The following is a 24,261-nucleotide window of genomic DNA, read 5'->3' on the forward strand; positions in this document are numbered from 1 at the left end:
CCCGAATCGGGGTGGGTCGGAGCCGCCAGTCGGATCTGGGCACGGGTCGCTTCCCGTAGCGAGAGGCAGCGGCGGGGGTGGGACGGAGGGCTGCAGGGAATGGTCGAAATAAATTCTTTCCCGTCGTGATTGCTTAAGCCCTTCCATTATCCGGCTCCAAACGGGCAACAGCTTATCAGCCGTTCTGTCTTTAGGGAGAGAAGCCTTGTAGAGTTCTGAGCCGATTTTGTCCCAAAGTTCTCCATCGAGAGAGAACTCAGTTTTCGGAAATTCAGGGACATTTTTGCTTATCCATTTAAGAAGAGTAGCTAATGCTGTAGTAGACACAGTCTCATCCTGATACAGTAACACTGACCGCAATACTTCGAGATGTACTCGTTGCTCCCTCGTTAGTGAGATCCCCATAGTTCCCGACTGCTCACCTTCTGTCCTGCAGAACGGTGCGGGCAGGCGCGAAACAGTCTCTCCGAAGTTCAGTCGGGTGACGCTGCCGGACCGGGCTCGCTCAGCCGCGGGTTGATTTGCTCCACGCAGTGGGCGCCATTTGCAGCGTTTGAGGCACGGACTCAGATGTGAACGATCCAAATCATTTATTACAAGTTCTCACATCCCTTATATACCTTCACAAGTTGTTATTTTCTAACTTTCCCATCCGCCCTTACAACTTTCCCAGCCACCTTTACATGTCAACAAAGCATTCTACAAAACACTTTTCAACTGTCCATGCAAGCACATATCCAATCAGAGCTGTGAGACTCTTCTTCTCCTTGCAGAGGTGTCCTTGGTTCTCATGCTGTTTATCTTGCTCCACAGCTGCTGCTCTGAACAGCTTTTCTTGTATTCCCACAGGCTTGAACCTCAGCTCGGAAACTCTCTCTTTCCAGAATAGTGTTCTATAGAGCATGGTAAGCACAAGCCAAGCCCCAAATAAGTCGAACCTCCTTAGATCTATGTAAGGTGCACCATCCCTGACTCAAATACTGGCTTATTCCCTGCCAGTCAGCATTCTCTGGTTTTGGAGGAGACTTCCACATAGAACGGGTGGACTTGTGTACATTCAGGGAGATCGATAACATGCACACAATGAGCATGAGTATGAGCACTAACTCAGTGTTCGAAAAGTGTGCGGCAATCTGAGAAGACAGCCTGGGAACCAGATTGAACATCGTGGTGCCATTCAGAGGGACCTTGACAGGCTGGAAAGCTGGGCTCGGGAGAACCTAATGAGGTTCAACACGGCAAAGTGCAAGGTTTTGCACTTGGGCCGGAAGAACCCCAGGCACCTGTACAGGCTGGGAGGAGTTGTCCTTGAGAGCAGCTCGGCAGAAAAAGACCTAGGGGTCCTGATAGATGAGAAACTTAACATGAGCCAGCAGTGCGCTCTGGCAGCCCGGAAAGCAAATGGGATCCTGGGCTCCATCAGGAGAGGGGTGGTCAGCAGGGATAGGGAGGTGATCGTCCCTCTCTACTCTGCTCTTGTGAGGCCCCATCTGGAGTAGTGTGTCCAGGTGTGGAGCCCTCAGTACAAAAAAGATATGGAGATTTTAGAAAGGGTCCAGAGGAGGGCCACAAAGATGATCAGGGGGCTGGAGCACCTCCCCTATGAGGACAGGCTGAGGGAGTTGGGTTTGTTCAGCCTGGAGAAGAGAAGGTTGCGGGGTGACCTCATTGCAGCCTTTCAATACCTGAAGGGAATTTACTCCCAGGAAGGGAGTAAACTCTTCGAAAGGGCTGATAATAGCAGGACTAGGGGAAATGGTTTTAAGTTGAAGGAGGGAAGATTTAGGTTGGATGTTAGGGGAAAGTTATTTACTAGAAGAGTGGTTAGGTCCTGGAACAGGCTGCCTAGTGAGGTTGTGGATGCCCCGTCCTTGGAGGTGTTCAAGGCCAGGTTGGACGGGGCCCTGGGCAACCTGATCTAGTAAAGGTGTATGTTTGGTGGCCCTGCTAGGCATGGGGGTTGGAACTACATGATCCTTGAGGTCCCTTCCAACCCGGGTAATTCTGTGATTCTGTGATTCTGTGATTCTGGTGTTTGTAAAACTGGCTATTCCATCTGGGATGCAAGTGTTTGTAAAATTAGCTATTCCATCTGAGATGTAAGTGTCAAAATTCAAATTATACCACATTGTGTATATGTACTATGCAGGTGTCTTTATCAGTGCCCTTATTTGGTTATATATGAACACAATTCCACAACAAGAAGATCATAATTGCTTTTGTTGGAAATATCCTCAATAATTTTTGGTCAGGATGGTATCTCTGATAAAAGCAGTTTTTATTCGCAATTGCAATGGCGGGCTCCCTGATGGCAGAAGCGCGCCTATGGACATAATGTTACAGTTTTTATACCTTTTCTCCCATATGTTTCCCCCTCCACTCTCCCCTTTGGTTGGGTATTACAGGTTACAGTTTTACCCGAGGTTTGCATTTGTTAATTACATTCTGAAATTTGTTAGTTCACTTGCTATCTTGTGCCAGTCAGTCGCCATCCTGCTGTTTTTGTTTCCAAGATGTCTCGGTACTCTTATCGTATTGATATGTTGATTCCCTTCAAAGCTTCTTCCATTCTGTCCTAGAGGCCTTTGTTAAACAAAGAGCCCGGGGTGGGGGGGTGATTCCAGTCCTTCCCGATATCTCTTCAGGCACATCCTTAGGTATGTCACGACTTGTATATTTTTACAATGCGTACAACAAAACACTAAAACATACATTGTTGCTAGTTTATACAGGCATATTGTTAATTATTTCAACTTCTCCTCTTTGGATCGTTTATTACTCAGGTCTTATTTGTCCAGCACCAAAAATCAGTAGTTCTATTTCAGACAGCTGGACAGACAGGAGCTGCAGTCTTTGTACCTAATAACTTCTACCTAATAACTACAAATTGCTTCATTTATAGAATGAGACCTTGAAATATTTGAAAATATTCTTATCTTATTCTAAATGCAGAAACAACATTTGATTCCCACACTTTTAATCCCTTAAACAGAGCAGCTAGAATGGAGAGTGGATTCATAGATGGTAGCTGCTAAAAAAGGAAGGGAAAAACATAAGTGAAGAAGAAAAAACAGAAGACACTCTGTACAGTGTCTGGAGTTTGGCAGACTGCCCAGACTACAATCTAATCTATGAAGGTCAAATAGCAATGCTTTTGCAGTCTCTGGCTTAAAGTAATTCTTTTTTTTTCTTTTTTTTTTTTTTTTTTCTTTCTTTCGCATCCTCCACCAAAAACAGTCACAGAGTTATCTAGATCAGTCTATGTCCGTGACAAGGGGGCAGTAGGCCCGTGGACCCCCCGGCCCCTGACAAATGGGAAGGGAAAAAGGGAAAGGGGTAGGAAGATGGGAGCTGAGCTCAAGAAAACAGAGAAGAGGCAACGATCTAAGGAGGTTAACTTATTTTACTAATTACAGTCTAATTGAAATTGAGGTAATAAATCAAGTAAAATAAGAAAGAGAAAGAGAGGTTTCCGAAGACCAAGAAGCCTACTTTGAAATTGAATTGTGGGGCGCACCCACACCCGCTGCCAGGCAGTGGGAGAGAGAGTGAGCTGGCGTCTCTTCCGTAATGTGTTTCCCTATCTAACCTTGAGGTCCTCTGTGACGTCTAGTTCTTCCTCTCTGTGCTCCACATGATGTTATGATATGGAATACCAATAGAAAAATTACAAAACCATGACAAAAATAAATAAATAAATAAATAGTTTATAACTTCCTGCCACAATTTCATCAGTTTCTTTACTGTCTTATCATCGTCAATTACTAAATTCCATAAACATTCCCCGAAACTCCTGTTATGGTTTTGTAATTTGGTTGGTGTTGGTATTCCACATCAGAACACCATGCCTAATAATGGGAGTAAAGGGGACAAGTTTTTTTTTTCTGTGGACTGCCTTAAATGGGCATGTGGGGAGTGGCACCGGAGGGGAAGTGGGGAAGGGGACGGGGTTGCTGGCCCGGCTTCCTGCGAGGAGACAATGCGGTCGGAGCTTCCCGCCTTCCACAGCTCCATCGGTGAGATTGGGGACTTGGTATTCTCTTTGTTGAAACTCTCTTGTTGTTGTTTAGCGTTATTAGGTTATTAAACTGCCGTTCGTTCTCAGATCACCTTTTTCCTCCTTCATTTTTTTTTTAGACCCAATCACAATCTCCCTTCCCTTCCCCTCTCCTGAAACGCACGTGGCCGGGCCGCGCCGCGCCGTGCCGTACAGTGCCGCTAGAGAAAGGGAGGCACTTTTGTTCCTGCTCCCCCGGGTTTGTTCCCACTGTCCCGGAGTGAGCTCTAGAGAGAACTCCGTGACAACTCCTCCATTCATCTACCTCAAAATCTGATTCAACATTCTTAAAAAGCTCTTTGTAGCCCCAAAGGCTATAAGCCCTGGTACATGCTTAACCCCTTCAACTCCCCACTTTTCTAAAAAGTATTGTAATAAGTTGAGGGCTTCCACCTTATCCATGGTGTCATTTTACCCTTTTATCCGCATCTATCCGCGAGTTGCATCTCCATGTTTATCTTTGCTGGTAGTCCTCCGGACTGTGCAGACCCTTCTCAGTCGGTCTAGGACAGTCGATCAGACAACTTCGCCCTCCGGCTTGCTGCTAGCCGGTGCTTGTCCCCTCTGCGCTTCTCGGTTTCAAGTGGTCCCTGTTCAGGCACCACTGCGGGCGGAGGAATGCCACCAAGCTTGGCGTGGGGAAGCAGGTAGCCAACTCAATATGAGTGATAAACAAGCTTCAACTTTATTGCCCGAAAAGCCGTACTTTTATAGCAGACAGACGAGGCTGTTCGAAAATCACACACACTAATTGGAGGAAAGCTACTGCAATAACAACCCTAAAACCCCCCTCAAAGCCGCAAGCCATTCATTCTTTTCCTAGAGGTGTCCTTGGTTCTCATGCTGTTTATCGTGCTCCGCAGTTGCTTCTCTGTGAAGTCCTTGTCTTGATCCATAGCTGCTGCTCTTTAAAATCCTTCTTGTACTGCAACAAAACAGTATTGAAAGCTTTGCTGAAATCTGTAAAGATAAAATCATCTGTCTTCCCTTGATCAACTAGATGGGTAACCTTGTTGTGAAAGGAAGCTAAGTTAAACAGAACCTTCCCGTTACGAATCTTTGTTGTTTGTGATCAGTGACTGCACTTTCTTTCAGGTGTGTTGGGATTCTGAGGTAAGATACTGTTGATCAGGGGGTGATTCTTTCCTGTTGCAAAAGTAGATGATCATCTCAGCTAAGCAGGAGCATGGAGGTACATGGTATAATATATTTGTATAATATGGTATAATATTTGGCATATTATACCAGTGTAGTGGAAATGCTAAGACTTTCCCAGAACTCATTTAAGGGTTGGCAGTGGAGGTAAAGACATCTTCTTTGGAGATCCCTACCTACCCAAGGGCTATTTGGGCCTTCTGACAGTGTGCCCCGGTGGCGCAGTGGTAGGAATGCCGCGTTGCAACACCGGAGGGCCCGGGTTCGAATCCCCCCTGTGGCGCAAGTGGTAGAAGTGCCGCTCTGCTACACAGGGGCTCGAATCCCGGGGGTTGGACTCGATGATCTCTAAGGTCCCTTCCAACCCGCACGAGACTGTGATACAGTGAACAGTTTATTTCTCTTAGTTTTGTGCCTGCTGATGTGTTTGAGGAGTTTCTTACTTGCTCTGACCTGAGGTCTTGCTGTTCTGTGTCCTCTTTGTGCTTTCTGTTTTGTTACAGTTTTATTTTTTATCTCATGATGGTAGGAACTTTATGTCTTCAAAGGGAGTTATTTTTGCTTATCTGTTAGCCATTAATGATAACCTTTTGTTCTTTCTACTGAAAATAACAGTTACAATGTTTTCATTTCTCTGGAGAATGTTGAAATTAAATTAGCAAACGTGGTGTGATTTTTTTTGTTTGTTTTTGTTTTTTTAAGAACACAACAAAAATAACTAATGTGAGTTACTTTTTTTGTTTTCCAACGTGTACAGTGAAGACTGGCAAGTATCTAGGTCAGGGTCGATATTGGGAGCTGGTTCTGATTCTGAATCAGATGAAGATAGAGAGAAAAACAATTGTGAAGAGAGTGAATCTGACTATGAACCAAAAAACAAGGTCAAAAGCCAGAAACCTCCAAGGAGGTAAGTATTCTTGTATTTTGTTTCTAATTAGAAATCAAGTGTTGCACTATACTATGGGAAATGGGAAACTTTAAGGTACAAAAGATGTTATCTTACCAGTGCTTTGTGTTGACTGTCTCTTTACTATATCTGAAAGTGGTATAACTGAGCAGTCACAAAATATACGTATTCATAAATAAATAAATATGGCTTGTGGTTGTGCTTGTTGAAACCTCCTTATTGTGTTATATCTTACTGTCTTAAAGAATTAAGCCCAAAAGTTGCAAGAAGGGTACAGGACAGAAAAAAAGGCGGTTTGATTCATCAGATGGTGATGATGATTATGACAAGAGAGGATCTCGTCGCCAGGCAACAGTCAATGTTAGTTACAAAGAAGCTGAAGAAACCAAGACAGATTCTGATGAGTTGTTGGAAATTTGTGGAGAAGATGTCCCACAGCCTGAAGAAGATGAATTTGAAACTATAGAGAAGTTCATGGATAGTCGAATTGGCCGAAAAGGAGGTATTTTTTCTGAACTGTTATTAAGATGGTGGAGTGCATTGTGGTGCAGTTGGGTCTCAGCTGTAGTTCACGTGATGTCTGTAAACAGTAAGTTTAGAAATACCAGGGAGTCATTTTTTATACTCATAAGTAGGTGTTTCTTTTGTAAGCCTTATAAGGTAAAACACAGAAGAACTTAGATAACTAACACTGAAAGAGGAAAAAAAATTAAGTGGGAGATAAGAGCTCTTCTCACAAAAATGAGCCTGTTTAGAGCTGAAGCATACTAGAGACAGTAATAAAGACTAAATGTAATTAAAAATTGCCCTGCATAAAATTCCAAAAGCAGGGAGGGAGGGGAATTGGAGGGGGGAGAGAGGGGGGGGGTGGGGGGGGTGGGGGAGTAGTAAGGTGTTAGGAAGTAATAGCTGAAAATCAGTACATCCCAATGATCAAGAAGTTAGGCAAAAATGCCAGGAGGCCTGTGTGGATGAACAGGAAGCTTGTGATCAAACTCAGAAAGGGAGCATATAGAGGATGGAAGCAAGGAGGAGGGGGTAACCTAGGAAGAATACAGAAACTTTGTCTGGTCATCCAGGAACGAAGTCAGGAAAACTGAAGTCTGCTGATAATCGAATCTGCCATAGATGTCAAGGGCAAGAAGAAAGATTTCTCTAAGTATATATGATTACAAAAGGAAAGCTAGGGAAAACATGGGCCCTTGCTGAATGTGATGGGGAAATTAGTTACATGGGACAGTGTTTGTGCCTTTATTAGATTTGGTAATCAATGTAATAAAAGCATAGCAACTTTGGAGAAGCATTTTCCTGCACAAAGATTTTACATTCCCTTCCTTTCTTCCAAGGCTATTTGGGTTTTAGGTGTGTTTGATGGTATTTTCTCACAAGGTCTTGTTTTGAAGGTATTTGTGTCTCAGTATTTCTTCTTGCTGAATATTCTTAATCTGTTTTTAGTGCTGTCTTCTGCAGTCCCTGTGATACTATGATACTTTGCTATGCTTGGAAATGCTATTGTTTTATAATGCTCTAATATACCCAACGTTAAAGAGTAAGGTAATAGTTGTGTACAAGAGTACTACTATATTAAAATAGATTTGGTAATTCATGTTGGATGCTGCCATTAATTTCTGATAAATAGTTTAGACAAGTTGCATGTTTATATAAGAATATTAGATTGTTTTATGCAGTACGGGGTGTTGGGTTTTTTTGTTGGTCTATTATGGTAGTGCATGCTTAATTGAGCCTTATGGCATGGTTTCTTTTTTTTTTTTCAGCCACTGGTGCTGCAACCACCATCTATGCAATTGAGGCAGATGGTGATCCAAATACCGGATTTGAAAAGTCAAAAGAGCCAGGAGAAATACAGTATCTTATTAAGTGGAAAGGCTGGTCACACATTCATAATACTTGGGAAACTGAAGAAACTCTGAAGCAACAAAATGTTAAAGGAATGAAAAAACTAGACAATTATAAGAAAAAATGTCAGGAAACAAAACGATGGTATTTTTGTAACTACTTCCATGTATCAGTATGCATCTTTATTGTGATTATGTTCTCTGTCACCTGTTTATGAAGACATAGTTTAAAGTGCCTATACAGCAGAAAGGCAAAACTTTGAAGTCTTCTTAATACTTATAATCCTGTAACATTCAGAGCATACCAAATTTAGTTGAACAAGTGAATATACTCATGCCTTTCATAAAATCAGGCCTTTTAAGGAAGCAGCTTTTACACCTAGATGTAATGCATTTAGATTGCACCTAGATTTAAATGAAGGTTTAATGAGATGAGTGGTAGGTTTTCTGGTTTTGTTTTAATTCTTTTACTAGTTCTATCAGTGATTGGACTTGTATTAGAGCTCTAGGAGTTGCTGCAGAGATTTTAAAGATTAAAAAAAAAAAAAATCCAACAAAACCTGAAATTCCTAAGGCACTCAAAACGTTACAGCATATAGGTGTTTTGTTTTTTTTTTTTCTTGCTTAAACTTCTGTTAAATCTGCAGAACCAAGATCTGAACAAATACTTAGATTTTAGTGCTAACTGCTGGTGTTCAGTTTTATTAGTAGTCTAATATAATCGGTAAATACCAGTAGTTTTTTTTTAGTGTCTCATAAGATGGATTCTTATCAGAGGAAACCAACATCAGTGCTGTTCCATGAAAATAGTGTGATGTATTCTACTTGCTGTTGAAAATAAATAATTTAAATAATCTGCATGACTAGTACAAGTTGTAGCTAAGTTTCTCAAAAATACTTAGGCCAGATGCAACACTTTCATAGCAGGTATTTCAGAGTTGTAGTTTCTTCAAAAAAGCTTTCTAAGCAGCATTCCCATTATGCTTACATTCAGAGCTTTAGAATTCACAGATTTTCTTGGTTTTAGAATTAAACAATGTAATAAATACTTTAAATAAATTCCCATTTCAGGCTGAAAAATGCTTCTCCAGAAGATGTGGAATACTATAACTGCCAACAGGAATTTACAGATGATCTACATAAACAATATCAAGTAGTGGAAAGAATAATTGGTATGTGATAAACTTGTAGGCAGAAAACGTTCTTGAGGTTAGCGTGCTCATTGCTTGCGTGTTGCCTTTATAGTTAAGAAATTTAGGTTATAAAAATCCCTAAAAACTTAAAGCAAAATAAAATCTGAAAAAAAGAAGTCATACTGTTTTTGCTGTGAAACTAGTCCATGTCCTCTTAAAATTAGTGCTTTCATGAAATACCAAAGAAAAATACTGATCTAGTATCTCTGATATATTTTTGCAGCTCATTCAAATCAGAAATCAGCAGCTGGTTATCCAGATTACTATTGCAAATGGCAGGGTCTGCCTTACTCAGAATGTAGCTGGGAAGATGGTGCTCTCATTGCCAAAAAATTTCAGGCATGCATTGATGAGTATTTTAGCAGAAATCAATCCAAGACCACTCCATTTAAGGACTGCAAGGTGAGTCAGAAGATCTTTTGAAGATTGTTCATAATAGTAAAAATAGCTATATTTATATAGAGAATCACAGAATGATAGAATGGTTTGAGTTGGAAGGGACCTTTAAGATCATTTAGTTCCAACCCCCCTGCTACAGGCAGGGACACCTTCCTCTAGACCAGGTTGCTTAAAGCCTCATCCAGCCTGACCTTGAATGCCTACAGGAAGGGGACATCCACAAAACTCACCAGGCAACCTGTTCTAGTGTCTCACCACCCTTACAGTCAAGAATTTCTTCCTGATATCTAGTCTAAATCTACCCTCTTCCAGTTTAAAACCATTTCCCCTCATTCCATTGCTACCTGCCCTTCTAAAAAGTCCCTCTCCAGCTTTTCTGTAGGCACCCTGTTCAGGTACTGGAAAGCTGCTATAAGGTTTCCTCAGAGCCTTCTCTTCTCCAGGTTGAAGAGCCCCAGCTCTCTCAGCCTGTCCTCTGATCATCTCTGCACCTGCTCCAACAGCTTAATACCCTTCTTGTGTTGGGGGCCCCAGAACTGGATGTGTTTCACCAGGTAGGGTCTCACAAGCACAGAGTAGAGGGGCAGAACCCCTCTGATCACACTCCTTTTGATGCAACACAGGATAGGGTTGTTCTACTGGGCTGCAAGTGTGTGTTGCTAGCTCATACTGAATCTTTCATCAACCAACACCCCCAAATCCTTCTCCTCAGGGCTGCTCTCAAGCCATTCTGTGCCCGGCCTGTATCTGTGCTTGAGATTGCCTCTACCCAAATGCAGGACCTTGCACTTGACCTTGTTGATATTTATGAGGTTGGCATGGGCCCACCTCTCAAGCCTGTCCAGGTTCCTCTGGATAGCATCCTTTTTCTCTAGTGTGTCAACTGCACCACTTAGCTTGGTGTCATCTGCAAACATGCTGAGTGCACTCACGTGTTCATGTTGCCTAGAGAGATGTTAATACAGATTCCTGAGGAATGCTACTCATCGCTGGTCTCCACTTGGTCACTCAGCTGTTGACACTGTAACTCCATCATAAAAGACCAAGTTTGTCAAGCATGACCTGCCCTTGGTGAAGCCATGTTGTTCGCCACCAATCACCTTGTCTTTATTTTCTATGTGCCTTAGTAGTGCCTTCAGGAGGATCTGCTCCACGATCTTGCCAGGCACAGATGTGAGACTGACTGGCCTGTAGTTCCCAGGATCTTCTTTTTTACCCTTCTTGAAAATGGGGGTTATGTTTCCCCTTTTCCAATCAGGGGCAACTTCACTAGACTACCATGACCTATCAAATATGATGGATAGCAGCTTGGCAACTTCATCCATCAGTTCCCTTAGAACCCAGGAATAGATCTCATTGGGTTCCATAGACTTGTGCACCTTCAGGTTCTTTAGATTGTCTTGATCCTTATCTTCACTTACAGCAGGCAGATCTACTTTTTCCAGGTTCTTACCACTGCTGTCTGCAACTTGGGCAGTGTTGACAGAGCCCTTGCCTGTGAAGACTGAGGCAAAGAAATCATTGAGCACCTCAGCTTTCTCCATATCCCTTGTGACCAGGTCTCCAGTTTCCTTCCTGAGGAGGGCCTTCCCTGGCCTTCTTTTTATCACTGATATAGCTGTAGAATTTCTTCTTGTCCCCCTTGATGTTCCTAGCTAGATTTAATTCTACCTGGCTTTTATGTTTCCTAAACTGGTCTCTAGCTGCTCAGACAACTTCTTTGCAGTCCTCCCAACTAACCTTTTTCTGCTTCCACTCCCTATAGACTTTCTGTTTGCACTTAAATTAGTCCAGGAGCTCCTTGTTGATCCACGGAGGCCTCCTGGCATTCTTGCCTGCCTTCCTTTTTCTTGGGATGCACTGGATGTACTGCTTTTGGGCTTGCAGGAGATGGTCCTTGAATACCAACCAGCTTTCTTGGGCCCCTTTTCCCTCCAGGGTTTTCTCTCATGCCACCCTGCCAAGCAGTTTCCTGAAGAGTTCTAAGTCTGATCTCTCGAAGTCCAGAGTAGCAAGCTTGCTGTGCACCCACTTTGATACCTCAAGGATTTTGAACTCCATTATTTCGTGGTCACTACAGCCAAGGCTGTCCTTGAGCTTCACATTACACTCCATCTCCTCCTGGCTGGTGAGGACAAGGTCCAACATAGCACCTTTTCTCATGTGTTCCTGTACTACTTGAAAGAGGAAGTTATCATCAACACATTCCAGGAATCTTTTTGATTTCTGGTGCACTGCTGTTTTGTTCTTCCAGTAGATACTGAGGTGGTTGAAGTCCCCTATGAGGACCATGTTTTGTGAATATGAAGCTGCTCTTGTTTTTAGAGGGCCTCATCCACTTGGTCTTCCTGATTAGGCAGCCTGTATCAGACCCCCACTATGCTGTCTCCTTCCCTTTAATCCAAACCCATAAGCTCTCTATCAGCTCCTCATTCATCCCCAGGTGGAGCTCTACGGACTCCAGGTGGTTATTGATGTAGAGGGCAAAACCCTCTCTCCTTCTTCCCTGCCTGTCTTTCCTAAAGAGTTTATATCCATCTGTTCCTGCACTCCAGTTGTGAGAGTCATCCCAGTGCATCTCAGTGATGCCAATGACATCACAATCCTGTAGGCATATGCATGCCTGTAACTCTTCTTGCTTGTGCCATGTGTTCAGGCACTTGAGTTGGGCTCCCACTGAGCCTCATTTACCAATTGATCCCTTATCCTGCAATTTAGGTTTGATCCTGTTCCGGGGTACCCCTGAAACCCCCTTTTACCTCAAGATTGATTGTTCTAGTTCTGGCCAGGCTGGCTCCATTGCAGCTACTTTCAACAACTGCAAAATATGAAGACTTTTGCAGGCTTTTGTTCCCAACTTCTTATATTGCTGTTCAGAGATTGAGTTTGGTGCTATAATATTTTTTTACAAGTAACCTCTGTGAACGAGTGAATTTCATTTCTGTTGTGGAATTTAGTTCAACTATTAAGCTCATTTGAACTTGCAAATGAGTTAACAGTGTTATATGGCCTAATTTTCTGTGATGCATAAAGACTAGACTTGGTCACCCTACGGGTTACTACTGCTATTTTGTTTCTATAGGAAGATATTTTGGTAACTTCATTCTGTAGTAGTATTGACGCTTAATTTGCTTTAAACAGATTCTAAAACAGAGGCCGAGGTTTGTTGCATTAAAGAAGCAACCATCTTATATTGGAGGACGTGATTGTTTAGAGTTAAGAGATTATCAGTTAAATGGGTTGAACTGGCTTGCTCACTCATGGTGCAAGTAAGTATAGTCTTAAATTAGTTTTACTGTTTCAAAATTGTAAGCGTTCATAACAATTGTGGTTGTTTGTTTTTTTTGTTTGTTTTTTGTTTTAGAGGGAATAGTTGTATTCTTGCAGATGAAATGGGTTTGGGTAAAACAATACAAACAATTTCTTTTCTGAACTACCTGTTCCACGAACATGAACTGTATGGGCCTTTCTTGCTGGTTGTGCCACTTTCTACTTTGACATCTTGGCAAAGAGAGATTCAAACTTGGGCTCCTCAGATGAATGCTGTGGTTTACTTAGGAGATATAACTAGTAGAAATATGGTGAGTATTTCTTTGCATCATTGAAAAATCTATGGAGTAAACAAGATTCATTTTATGTTCCTGTCTTCTGCTAGTCTCCAATACTTTGGTTAATACTGAGCAAAATCTTGAAACATTATGTTTAAAATGCAAATTAAAATCTTAAGTTTTGATTTTATATAAATGTATGTGAAAGACTTCTTTAAGGCTTAATAATAAAAAAGATTTAAAATGTAACCTTGCATTTGAAAATATATTGTCTTTTGTTATGAAATTATTTAGGTGCATAAAATAAATATTTAAGTGCACAAGTCTATGATAATTTCCAAATTTCTTTTCTGAAAGGAGGAATTTAAGTAACTGTCTATTAAATTAAAAATAAAAAATTAAAAGTGGAAATTCTTTGACATTTCTTCAAAAATTCAATTAGAAAAAAAAAATCCACCTGGAATATTGCATTCCAGTTCCTTGATTCAAATTATTGTATGTCTCTCAACTTATACCTTGCTATAGTGCTTGAAGTCCCCTTGTCCAATAAGACCGTTTTTTCTCTAGCTTACATTTTTCCTGATTCTTTTTTTTTGTTGTTGTTGTTGTTTTGTAGATAAGAACTCATGAATGGATGCATCCACAGACCAAGCGATTAAAATTTAATATACTTCTAACAACTTATGAAATCTTGCTGAAGGATAAGGTAATCACTCTTATTTCTTCAGGGAGATGAAGTGAGTTTTACATTTGACAAATGTTTTTGAGTTGCATGTATTTGGGTTCTTTGTTTGAGCTTCTCATTACTGTAGTGATTTCTTTGCTTCTTAAAATGATTTACTTCCCTGTAGACCGTCATCCAGGAAATGGTAATCCAAACCTTAGCCTCAAACACCTGTGATTCACATCTCTGAAACCCCACATTTTTCTTTGTATTTGTGTATGCTGTAGTATATATATTAATATTTCCATGATAGCAGCCCCAGCCCATAGTTATTTTTAATCCTAACAGCATACGAAAATTTTAACAGAAAGCCAACAAGTAGAATTTTTTTACTTCATTTGTTTGTATATACTGAAGAGTGTTGTTTTTTGTGTTTGTTTGTTGTTGTTTTTTTTTTAATTTGAAAACATATAGGTCAACTTCTTAGCCTTTTGCTTTCCTTTTAAACTTGGAATGTTTCTATAGCCTTTAGTTGAATTCAGCAAACATAAAAACCCATAGGTACCAATATGGTATTAAAATAAAAAATATGGGATTTATAATGTCATGTAAAAATTCAGAAATTGCATGATAAATTAACTTATTTAATGTCTTCCCTCCCCCCCCTTCCATTTCTTTAAGTCATTCCTTGGTGGTCTGAATTGGGTGTTTATAGGGATTGATGAAGCTCATCGTTTAAAAAATGATGATTCCCTTCTGTACAAGACTTTAATAGACTTCAAGTCTAATCATCGTCTTCTTATTACTGGAACCCCTCTACAGAACTCCCTCAAAGAGCTTTGGTCTTTGCTGCACTTCATCATGCCAGAGAAGTAAGGAAGAGTTTTACGTGATTCCTCTTATTTATTTATCAACTTTATTGTGGTGGAATATTATAGTGATTGGATAATCAGTATAGAGAGAATTGTATTGTGAAATAGTTTAAATATTTTATATAAGATAGATATAAATACTTTTTCATGGTATTCTTGATAGATTGTTCTGGAAGCAGTTGCTGCTTTTTCTGTTTCAGTAGTCCACAAGAAAAAGATGGACTGATGAATGGGTCAAGTTCCTGAGAAGATGCATCTTAATCCACATGGTCTTCCTTTTAAATTTACTTTAGGAAATAGAATGCGGTTGAGAATATCTTTTTCTATGTTAGTACCATTAATAAAAACAAGTTTGTACCATGATGCCTGATATGCTGTAGTTCAATTAGACAGCCAATTTGCTTTTATGCTTTGCGTATAATAGATTTATTGTATTGATACTATTTTGTACTGACTTATGTTTATATCTGGGATAAATGAGAGTACATGTTCCTTTCAGATATCTTGTATATACAAAGCACTGTAGCTCCAATTAATTTTGGAGCTATGCATTTCATTGACTTCTTCAGAACCTCACAGTCCATTTTCTTAGTTTGTTAGCACATATCAGAGGATAATCAAATTTCAGCTAGTCCATATAAACTGCAAAACGTATGTAAAATGGACTGTTCTCTTGCACTTCTTCTAACCATGCAACTATTTTTTTCATGCTGCTCTCATGGAATATAGTAATGGGATTTCTATAATTTTCTACCCATGTTTCCATGAAGAAAAGTAAAATGCAGGGGTTTACACTGAAGAAATTATTCAATAGTTTATTTTTAACTTACATTTTGTAAAAGTGCTTGGAAAATTTCCATTCTACTATTTGCAGACAAAACTTTTTTGGGATGTAAAAATTCAGAAGCATATTAAATGAAACAGAGGAGAGAGAGGAAGACGTCCATATGCGTTTGTGTGCATGTCATGTATTAATGGGCTTTGTGTGTTCTGTTTCCTATTGGCTGTTGCTTCTTCAGGTTGTTCACATGATATCACTATTTTACCTTTGTTCTTTCTTATGTTGAAGGTTTTCTTCCTGGGAAGATTTTGAAGATGAGCATGGGAAAGGGAGAGAGTTTGGTTATACAAGTCTTCACAAAGAACTTGAACCATTTCTACTCAGAAGAGTTAAAAAAGATGTAGAGAAGTCTTTACCTGCTAAGGTTGAGCAAATTTTAAGGATGGAAATGAGTGCATTGCAGAAGCAATATTACAAGTAAGGAATGACACCTGAAATTTAGCTATTTTAATTAGATGTCTATATAAAAAGTGCTGAAGCGTAATAATTCTCATAATGCAATTTGAACTGATAGTTTGAGAGCTTATCATTTGTGGAAACATGACAAATGTTAGGAATTACTTCCACTGCACATTCTATATCATAGGTGGATTTTAACCAGGAATTATAAAGCCCTGAGCAAAGGTTCTAAAGGCAGTACCTCAGGATTTTTGAACATCATGATGGAACTGAAGAAGTGTTGTAACCATTGTTACCTCATTAAACCACCAGATGATAATGAATTCTATAATAAACAGGAGGCTTTACAGGTAATGTCACTTTGTTTTTTTATTTCTTCTTATAAACTTGTGGTTTACCTCATGCAGTATTTCTACTGTTCTGCCTATTTACTAGCTCTTACTAAAGTATATTAATAGAATTATATATTAAATATTTCATATTAATAAACAATTTCTCTATTAAATGTACATCCTGAGTTTTACAGGTAAGTGAATTGATTTTTATTTCTTAACTAAAAATGAATAATAGATCAATACTAAATAAGATTTATCTGACTTGAAATATGACCAAAATCAAATGGAAATAAATTTACTTAATCTGAAAATAAACAGACTTTTTCAAACTATGTCCGATTTTAAACACAGGTCAAAATAAAGCAGTTAAATAAACGGTAAACTTAATATAAATGAAAATACATGTGACTGGCATTGGTATACCAACAGTCCATGTTATAGCAGAAAGGGATCTGCAGAGTCTTTAAGCTTTTTTTGTAATCAAGCACTGTTCTCTGCATGCCCTCAAGCAACTAAGATGAAAGAATATAAAAATAATAAACATTTTCTGATTGTTTTGTGGTTCCTTTTTTTTCTTCATTTGTTTTTTTATTGTGTGTTTTTGTTTGTTGTTTTTTTTTCTTAATTTTTAAAGGTTAACTAATCTTTGTACTTGTATTGGGTTTATGTGGCAAAGTTCTGGTAGCAGCAGGGAGGCTATAGCAGTAGCCTCTGAAAAAGAGATCAGATCATCTCCCACAAATCAGATAAGAGCCAGTTTGAGCTGACTCTAAAAGGGACCCACCACTGGCCAAAGCTGAGCCAGTGAGCAATGCTAGTTGTGCCTCTGTGATAACATATTTAAGAAAGGATAAAAAATGCTGCACAGCAACTGAGAGAGAGGAGTGAGACAATGTGAGGAAACAACTCTGCAGACACCAAGGTCAGTGAAGAAGAAGGGGGAGGAGGTGCTCCAGGCAGAGATTCTCTTGCAGCCCGTGGAGAAGACCATGGTGTGAAATAAGTTGTTCCTCTGCAGCCCATGAAAGATCACGTTGGAGCAAATATCCACACTGCACTCCATGGAGGACCCCATGCTACATCAGGTGGATATACCCTAAAGGAAGCTGCAGCCCATGGGGGACCTATGCTAGAGCAGCATGCTCCTGAAGGACTTCTCCCTTGGAGAAGCTCCATGCTGGAGCAGTTCCTGAGGAACGGCAGCCTGTGGAAGCCATCATTAGAGAGGCTCATGAAGGAGGACTCTATCCCATAGGATGATCTCCATGCTGGAGAAGGGAAAGAATGTGAGGAGAAGTAGCAGCAAAGATTTATTATGGACTGACTATAATCCCATTCCTCACCCCCTGTGCCCCTCAGAGGGGAATAGGTAGAGAAGAGAATGGGGGGGGAAGTAGTTTTTAGTTTGCTTTTAGTGCTCACTATTCTACACTGTTATGAATTAGCAATAAATTAATTTTCCACAAGTCAAGTCTGTTTTGATCATGATGGTAACTGATGAGTGATTTTCCTGTCCTTAACTCAACTCATGACTTTTGTTTGTTTATTTGTTTGCTTGGTTTTTCATTTTAATTTTTTCCCCTTCTTCCTGCTGAGAAAGAGAAGGGGGGAGCAAAAGAGAAGCTTGGTGGGTACCTGGTGGCAATTTTGCCAACATAAATGCTTCTAAAGATCATTTTTTTTCTATAAGCTTTGAAGTTGATAATTTGAAGACTTTTTCTCCAAAACAATAGATTGTTCAGTGACAGCTTGTGATTTCAAGCTGGTTTATATCATGAAGTGTTTTTCAAGCTAAAGAGTATGAGGGTGATGTCATTGCAGCCTTCCAGTACCTAAAGGGAACCTACAAACAGGAGGGGAGTCAACTCTTTACAAAGGTAGATAATGGTAGGACAAGGGGAAATGGTTTGAAGTTGAGGGAGGGAAGATTTAGTTTGGATATCAGGGGAAGTTCTTTACTACAAGAGTGGTGAGGTGCTGGAACAGGCTGCTCAGAGAGATTGTGGGTGCACCGGGCGTCCCTGGAGGTGTTCAAGAACAGGTTGGATGGGGCCCTGTTCAGTCTGGTCTAGTATTAAATGTGGTGGTTGGTGGCCCTGCCTGTGGTGGAGCTTGACGATCCTTGAGGTCCCTTCCAACCCAAGCCATTCTATGATGATTTACAACTTGGCACACTCTAACTACCTAAATTATAATTAAATTCTTCAGAACTGTTCAGCCATTATTTGTAATAACTGCATATTTTTAACAATGATTTCCTTGACTCATCTGAATAAGCTTTGTTAGCTCTTATTATGAATTATGCATTCTTCTCTTTTCTGGCAAAAGGAAAAAAAACAACTAACTCCAAATTTTTTTATTCTGCATAATTCTATCCTGAACCTTTTCACCTAAAGTGACCTAATGTTTCCAACAGTAAGTTCCACATGCACCTAAATTTCTGTTCTAGTTGTTCCAACTGGAGCTGAGAAGGCATAATGCTGTAAATGTTGTAAAGCTTGTTGGACTCTACAAACAAGATTCCTCTCACTTATCTTGCCTGAGAAACTTGACAGATTTTTCATTATTGAAAAATAATTAGAGGAATAAGTAGCAGTGCTTATTTCTGTTCAAAAGATGGAAAGTAAGGAGTAAGTAATACTGAAGTAGTCAGATAGTCTTTTGTTGTTTTTTATTGTTGATTTGGTAGGAAAAAAAACCTTGAATCTGTATTCTATCTGCTCTAATATTTTGATTAAGTGTTAAGATGCTGTTTTATTAGCCAGAGAAATGCATTTCTTTTAAAAACATGCTAATTAGTATTTCTGTTGCTTTCATTTAGAGTGCTTTTTTTTTTTTTTTTTTTTTTTAATACAAGCTTTTACAAGACTAAATCCTTATTAAACTTTCATGTTCAGTTAATGCTGGATACTAGTAAATGTATATAGTGGTGTAGTATGGTTATCCGAACATGTTAATTAGATCTAGGAGATTTTGTGTGCATATTTTAAAATGCATTTTTAACAAAGTGTCAGGATTTCTGTCATTCTTCTTATGTCAGTAGACAAGAAAGCAGACACTAAATGAATGTCTAACCAACTGCAGTATACGTTAGTGTTGAGGTAAACTTATTTTGCAATACACAATTTCTTATCTTTGTAGCATTTAATACGTAGCAGTGGGAAATTAATCCTCCTTGACAAGTTACTGATTCGTCTACGAGAACGTGGCAACAGAGTACTGATTTTCTCTCAGATGGTGAGGATGCTAGATATCTTAGCAGAATACTTGAAGTATCGTCAGTTTCCTTTTCAGGTAAGAATTTTGATGGCAGTAGCCAGGAAGCCTTGATCTTTGTCACTTTATCTTAAGTAAAAGCGTTCTTTCTGTAGAAAGACTTATAAAAGTTTAATTTTACGTATAGAAAAAGACTGGCAATTACTATGGTGCAAGGTGTTGCATTATTCTCCTCCTTCTCCTTCCCCCCCATTCCTCCCCTTGCCCTCAATTGTTTTGGCAACTGTGTATTCAGGTTGCTCAGACTAGAATATAGTATGAGTTCCTTTTTAACTGTAATATTTGATCTCTTTAGAGACTTGATGGATCAATAAAAGGAGAACTGAGGAAACAAGCACTGGATCATTTCAATGCAGAAGGATCAGAGGTATGGTATTAGTGGGTGGTGTTTTTTTAATCTATATGGCAGGAAATATGAAAACAGAAAAAGTAAGGGATGGATAATGTTGAAATTTTATTTCTTATTCTATAAGGTTTACAATTCTTAATTTTTTTCTGAGAAGAGATTAAATAAGAAACAATTTATGAAAATGATATTTAACTATTATAGTTTTAGATTTTTGACAGTATTCAAAATTATTTTGATAGAGCGCTGTATAAACCCTGAAGAACTTAACCTCATTATTTTGTTATGTAGGATTAATCCTTCAGTTTTTACAGTAGCACTTAACACATAAGTCTTTGACATTGAAAACATACTTAAGGAATGGGCAGAACTGAGTTGTATATATCCTTGTATGAAGAAAAACTATTTTTAATATTTTTTAAAATCTGATTTTTGTTCATTTTCCAGTTTTTATTTCCTTCCCCTGGAAGAAACTGCTTTCTAACCATTGGTTCTGTACCACTATGAGAATCCTAGTTTATTTAGCATTCCTACTATGGAAGCCATTCCATACCTTTGATAATCGTTTTGTTTTTGTTCTGCACTGTCAAGGTTTTTTCAGTAATAGAAGCACAGCATTTGTCATTTACTGTTGAGCTTATATATCTGCTGTGGTTGAATAGGAAGGACATAATTATGTCTAGCATAGACATAATTGCATTTTTCTGGAATCCTTGTAGCTGTATTGTATGTTTGTTTCTTTAATGTGAAGGAGGGTCCAATCTTCATGTGCTGTTCAAAAAAATTGAGACTAATTAGAGTTGTGCAGCAACAAAATTGTTTCCTTTTTTATTCTCTATTTCTTTGCTAATAATCCATAAAACTTCATTTTCGTTTATTATTTTTGGCTATTACGAAGCAAAGGTCTCCGTGGAAATATTTATGGCAACTCCAAGGACTCATCCCTGAGCATTAATGATTTGCTATTACTTGTCATTGTATTTAACATCCAAAATTGTTCTCTACTTCACTTTATCTTCAAGTTCATGTGCTTTTTTTTTATTACCTGTCTCATAAGATCCTTCTGTAGTCCTTCGTACTTTTCCCTGAATAACTTCCTACCTTCTGAAAATTTCGATTGTATTATTTTCATATTTTTTATGAATGTATTGAAGAGCATTGATCCTAGAAGAATGCTTGTTTCCTGTCTCTTAACATCTTAACAAAAAAAGAAAATCATAAGCCCAAGGTCTTGAGCCTTGAGCACATAAAGGCTTTAATAGGGGAGTTCATATTTTGGCCCATATTTTGCTTGGCTTTTTTCTCCCCAAGTGGCTGATACTCATCTTCTTGATGCTGCTTCCTTTAAATCATGGCAAAATTGATAACTGTTCACAAGAGAAACTGAGATCAGTTTCCTTTATACTTAAAGAAGCTTCACCTATGGAACATCTATTTGATAGTGTATGAGTTGATAGTATGCTCCACTGCATATACTGGTTCCTTGAAGTTTATTGTAACTAATACATATATAAAGCTATTTCTTACTTTATGATTTCAGGATTTCTGCTTTTTGCTGTCTACCAGAGCTGGAGGATTAGGTATAAACTTGGCATCTGCTGACACTGTAGTTATATTTGATTCTGACTGGAATCCACAAAATGATCTGCAAGCGCAGGCTAGAGCTCATAGAATTGGACAAAAGAAACAGGTATGCACATTTCTTCTAAAATCCAAACCTGAATGAGGGTTTCACACAGCGTAGCCATAAGCTGTTTCTCTAGGCCTTTGTAGTCTTTGTGTATTTTAAGAATAACTAATACTTGCTAGGTATGTCTAAAAATGTAAATAATGCATCTTTGAAGTCTTAAAATAAAAAATCTCCCTATACAGACAGATGGTGTGGTAGCTGCAATATATGGATGGGTAGAGAGAATTGTTCTGGGCCTGTCCCATGTTCATTGGTTCATGTCATTCAAGATAATAATTCCTATATTTATGGCACATCTTAATGTTAAATATTTAGTGTTTCTATTTCAGTAGATATCTTTGAGTTTTGTTTCTTGCAGAAGACTTCAAGTAATAATATATTGGCACTTGTTAGTCACTGTGCTTATGCGCAATCACTGAAGTTTAAGAGGAGAGTTCTAAGAACACATTTCTTTAAATTTAATTTTATAAAAGCTTTATGTAGATACCATGGTAACATGATTGAATGGTTTCATATGAGAAGTACTAGTTCAGTAATATTAAGAAGATTTGTAGTTCAGGCTAACATTTCTCCCTGTTGTTGATCCAAGGTATTTTGTGCTGTGAGGTTTTTTGTTTTTTTTTAAATTTCTTTATGTTAATTTTATCTGAATATTGTCTTAATGTGTAATTTGTGAGCATATAAATAAAGCCTTTATTATAATATACATAGGTAAATATTTATCGTCTAGTCACAAAAGGATCAGTAGAAGAAGATATTCTTGAAAGAGCCAAGAAAAAGATGGTGTTAGATCATTTAGTGATTCAGAGAATGGACACCACAGGGAAAACTGTACTACATACAGGCTCTACACCTTCAAGGTATTTTTATATATTCTTTCATAGGAAATTATGCTTAACTATACTTGACTATTTGAGAAGAATGCAAATAATCGCATGTGGCAATGGGTTATATTTTATTTATATTATGTTTATATTTACAAGGGCTGCTCCAAAAGTAACGCCTCCTATGTTATTCTGTTGGTTCACAGTGTCAGAGGCCTATGTTGGTAGTATGGCAGTAGAGGTTGAACCTTTCCACCAGTATCTAGATACATGTTGTTGCCGTGTGACAGATGGCAGCATAGGGGCAGTCTGACAGAATGGCATCTGACATGGAAGTGCATGTGAAGCAAAGGTGTGTCACCAAATTCATCCATGTGGAAAAAATTACACCGACTGACATTCATCAACACTTGCTGAACACTTATGGTGACCAAACAGTGGATGCGAGCACAGTGAGGAGTGGGTGGTGCATTTCAGCAGTGGTAACAATGGTGTAAAAGACAAGCCATGTTCCAGACAGACATGCACAGCTGTCACAAAACGTAGAGTGTCTTGACCAGCTCGTTTGCACGAATCAGCAGATTACAACCAGTGACCAAACTGTGTACAGAGCTGAATATCAATTTCAATGTGTTGGAAGCAATAGTGGCAATGTCGCAATATCATAAACTTTACTCCAGGTAGGTCCCACAAATGCACACACAGGAACAGAAAGAACACACTGCATGCAAGTTTGTCAGGGCCTATTGAACCAATATGAGGCTGAAGCTGACAGTTTCCTGAATCACATCATTACCACTGATGTGACGTGGCGTCACCACTATGAGCTGGACTCAAAATAGTAGTTCATGGAGTGGTGACATACAAATTGCCCATCGAAGAAAAAATTCAAGGTGCAGCCCTCAGCAGCTGAAGTGATGTGCACTGTCTTTTGGGATAGGAAATGAGTGATCCTTCTGGATTTCCTGGAACCTGGACAGACTATCAACTCTGACCACTACATTGTGATGCTGACTAAGCTGAAAGCTTGAACTTCCATAGTCTGGCCATAGAATAATCATAGAATTGCTCAGGTTGGAAAAGACCTTAAAGATCATCTTAAAGTGAGGGAAAAGAGGAAAATGTACAGGAAGTGGAAGCAGGGTTATGTAGCCTGGGAGGAGTACAGGGCTGTTGTCCATGTGTGTAGACATAAGATTAGGAAAGCCAAGGCACAGATGGAGCTGAACTTGGAGAGGGATGTGAAAGATAACAAGAAGGGGTTCTACAGGTACATAGGCAGGAGGAGACAGGCCAAGGAGAGTGTTCTCCCTCTGATGAAGGGTAATGAGGAGCTGGCTTCCTCAGACATAGAAAAAGCTGAGGTACTCAATGAGTGCTTTGCCTCAGTCTTCACGGGTGGTCAGGCTTCCCATGTCTGTCAGGACCACAAACTTCTTGGTGAGGGTGTGGGGAGTGGTTTCTGTTCCACTGTAACAGTGGAACAAGTCAGAGTCATGAAACTGAATGTGTAAAAGTACATGGGGCTAGATGACATCCATTCTAGGGTTCTGAAAGAGATGGCTGATGTAGTTGCCAAGCCACTCTCCATCATATTTGAAAAATCATGGTTGTCTGGTTAACTCCCCAGTGACTGGAAAAAGGGAAACATTACTCCAGTTTTTAAGAAAGGGAGAAAGGAAGACCCAGGGAACTACAGGCTGGTGAGCCTCAGATCAGTGCCCGGGAAGATCATGGAGCAGATCCTCCTAGAAGCTATGTTAAGGCACATACAAGACAAAGAGGTGATTTGAGACAGCCTGCATGGCTTCACCAAGGGCAGATCTTGTCTGACCAATCTGGTGGCCTTCTATGATAGAGTGACAGCTTCGGTGGACGGGGTAATGTTGATGGATGTTA

General features: G+C 39.3%; 1 protein-coding gene across 17 annotated transcripts in view; it reads left to right on the plus strand.

Annotated features, from left to right (window-relative positions):
- The window catches only part of CHD1 (chromodomain helicase DNA binding protein 1), a 179,347-nt gene that overhangs the window by 106,241 nt on the left and 48,845 nt on the right, over positions 1 to 24,261 (plus strand). For 15 of the 17 annotated variants that reach the window (XR_014939000.1, XR_014938999.1, XM_085527725.1 and 12 more), the window contains 15 exons: positions 5,970 to 6,119; positions 6,365 to 6,621; positions 7,895 to 8,120; positions 9,047 to 9,147; positions 9,392 to 9,570; positions 12,709 to 12,836; positions 12,932 to 13,148; positions 13,732 to 13,821; positions 14,461 to 14,651; positions 15,721 to 15,909; positions 16,079 to 16,241; positions 19,368 to 19,520; positions 19,798 to 19,869; positions 21,389 to 21,538; positions 22,250 to 22,398. Coding sequence is in view for 15 of the 17 variants with exons in the window: in XM_085527725.1 (XP_085383851.1) it covers positions 5,970 to 6,119; positions 6,365 to 6,621; positions 7,895 to 8,120; positions 9,047 to 9,147; positions 9,392 to 9,570; positions 12,709 to 12,836; positions 12,932 to 13,148; positions 13,732 to 13,821; positions 14,461 to 14,651; positions 15,721 to 15,909; positions 16,079 to 16,241; positions 19,368 to 19,520; positions 19,798 to 19,869; positions 21,389 to 21,538; positions 22,250 to 22,398 (2,415 nt within the window). In the remaining 2 variants the exon portion in view is untranslated. Of the gene's footprint in view, positions 1 to 3,885; positions 4,017 to 5,969; positions 6,120 to 6,364; positions 6,622 to 7,894; positions 8,121 to 9,046; positions 9,148 to 9,391; positions 9,571 to 12,708; positions 12,837 to 12,931; positions 13,149 to 13,731; positions 13,822 to 14,460; positions 14,652 to 15,720; positions 15,910 to 16,078; positions 16,242 to 19,367; positions 19,521 to 19,797; positions 19,870 to 21,388; positions 21,539 to 22,249; positions 22,399 to 24,261 lie in introns of those variants that run through there. The other 2 variants (XM_085527729.1, XM_085527731.1) reach the window with 1 other exon arrangement.

The sequence above is a fragment of the Coturnix japonica genome, chromosome W (genome assembly GCF_054131305.1).
Source record: "Coturnix japonica strain WE chromosome W, WE-NBRP24, whole genome shotgun sequence".
NCBI classification, from domain to species: domain Eukaryota; kingdom Metazoa; phylum Chordata; class Aves; order Galliformes; family Phasianidae; genus Coturnix; species Coturnix japonica.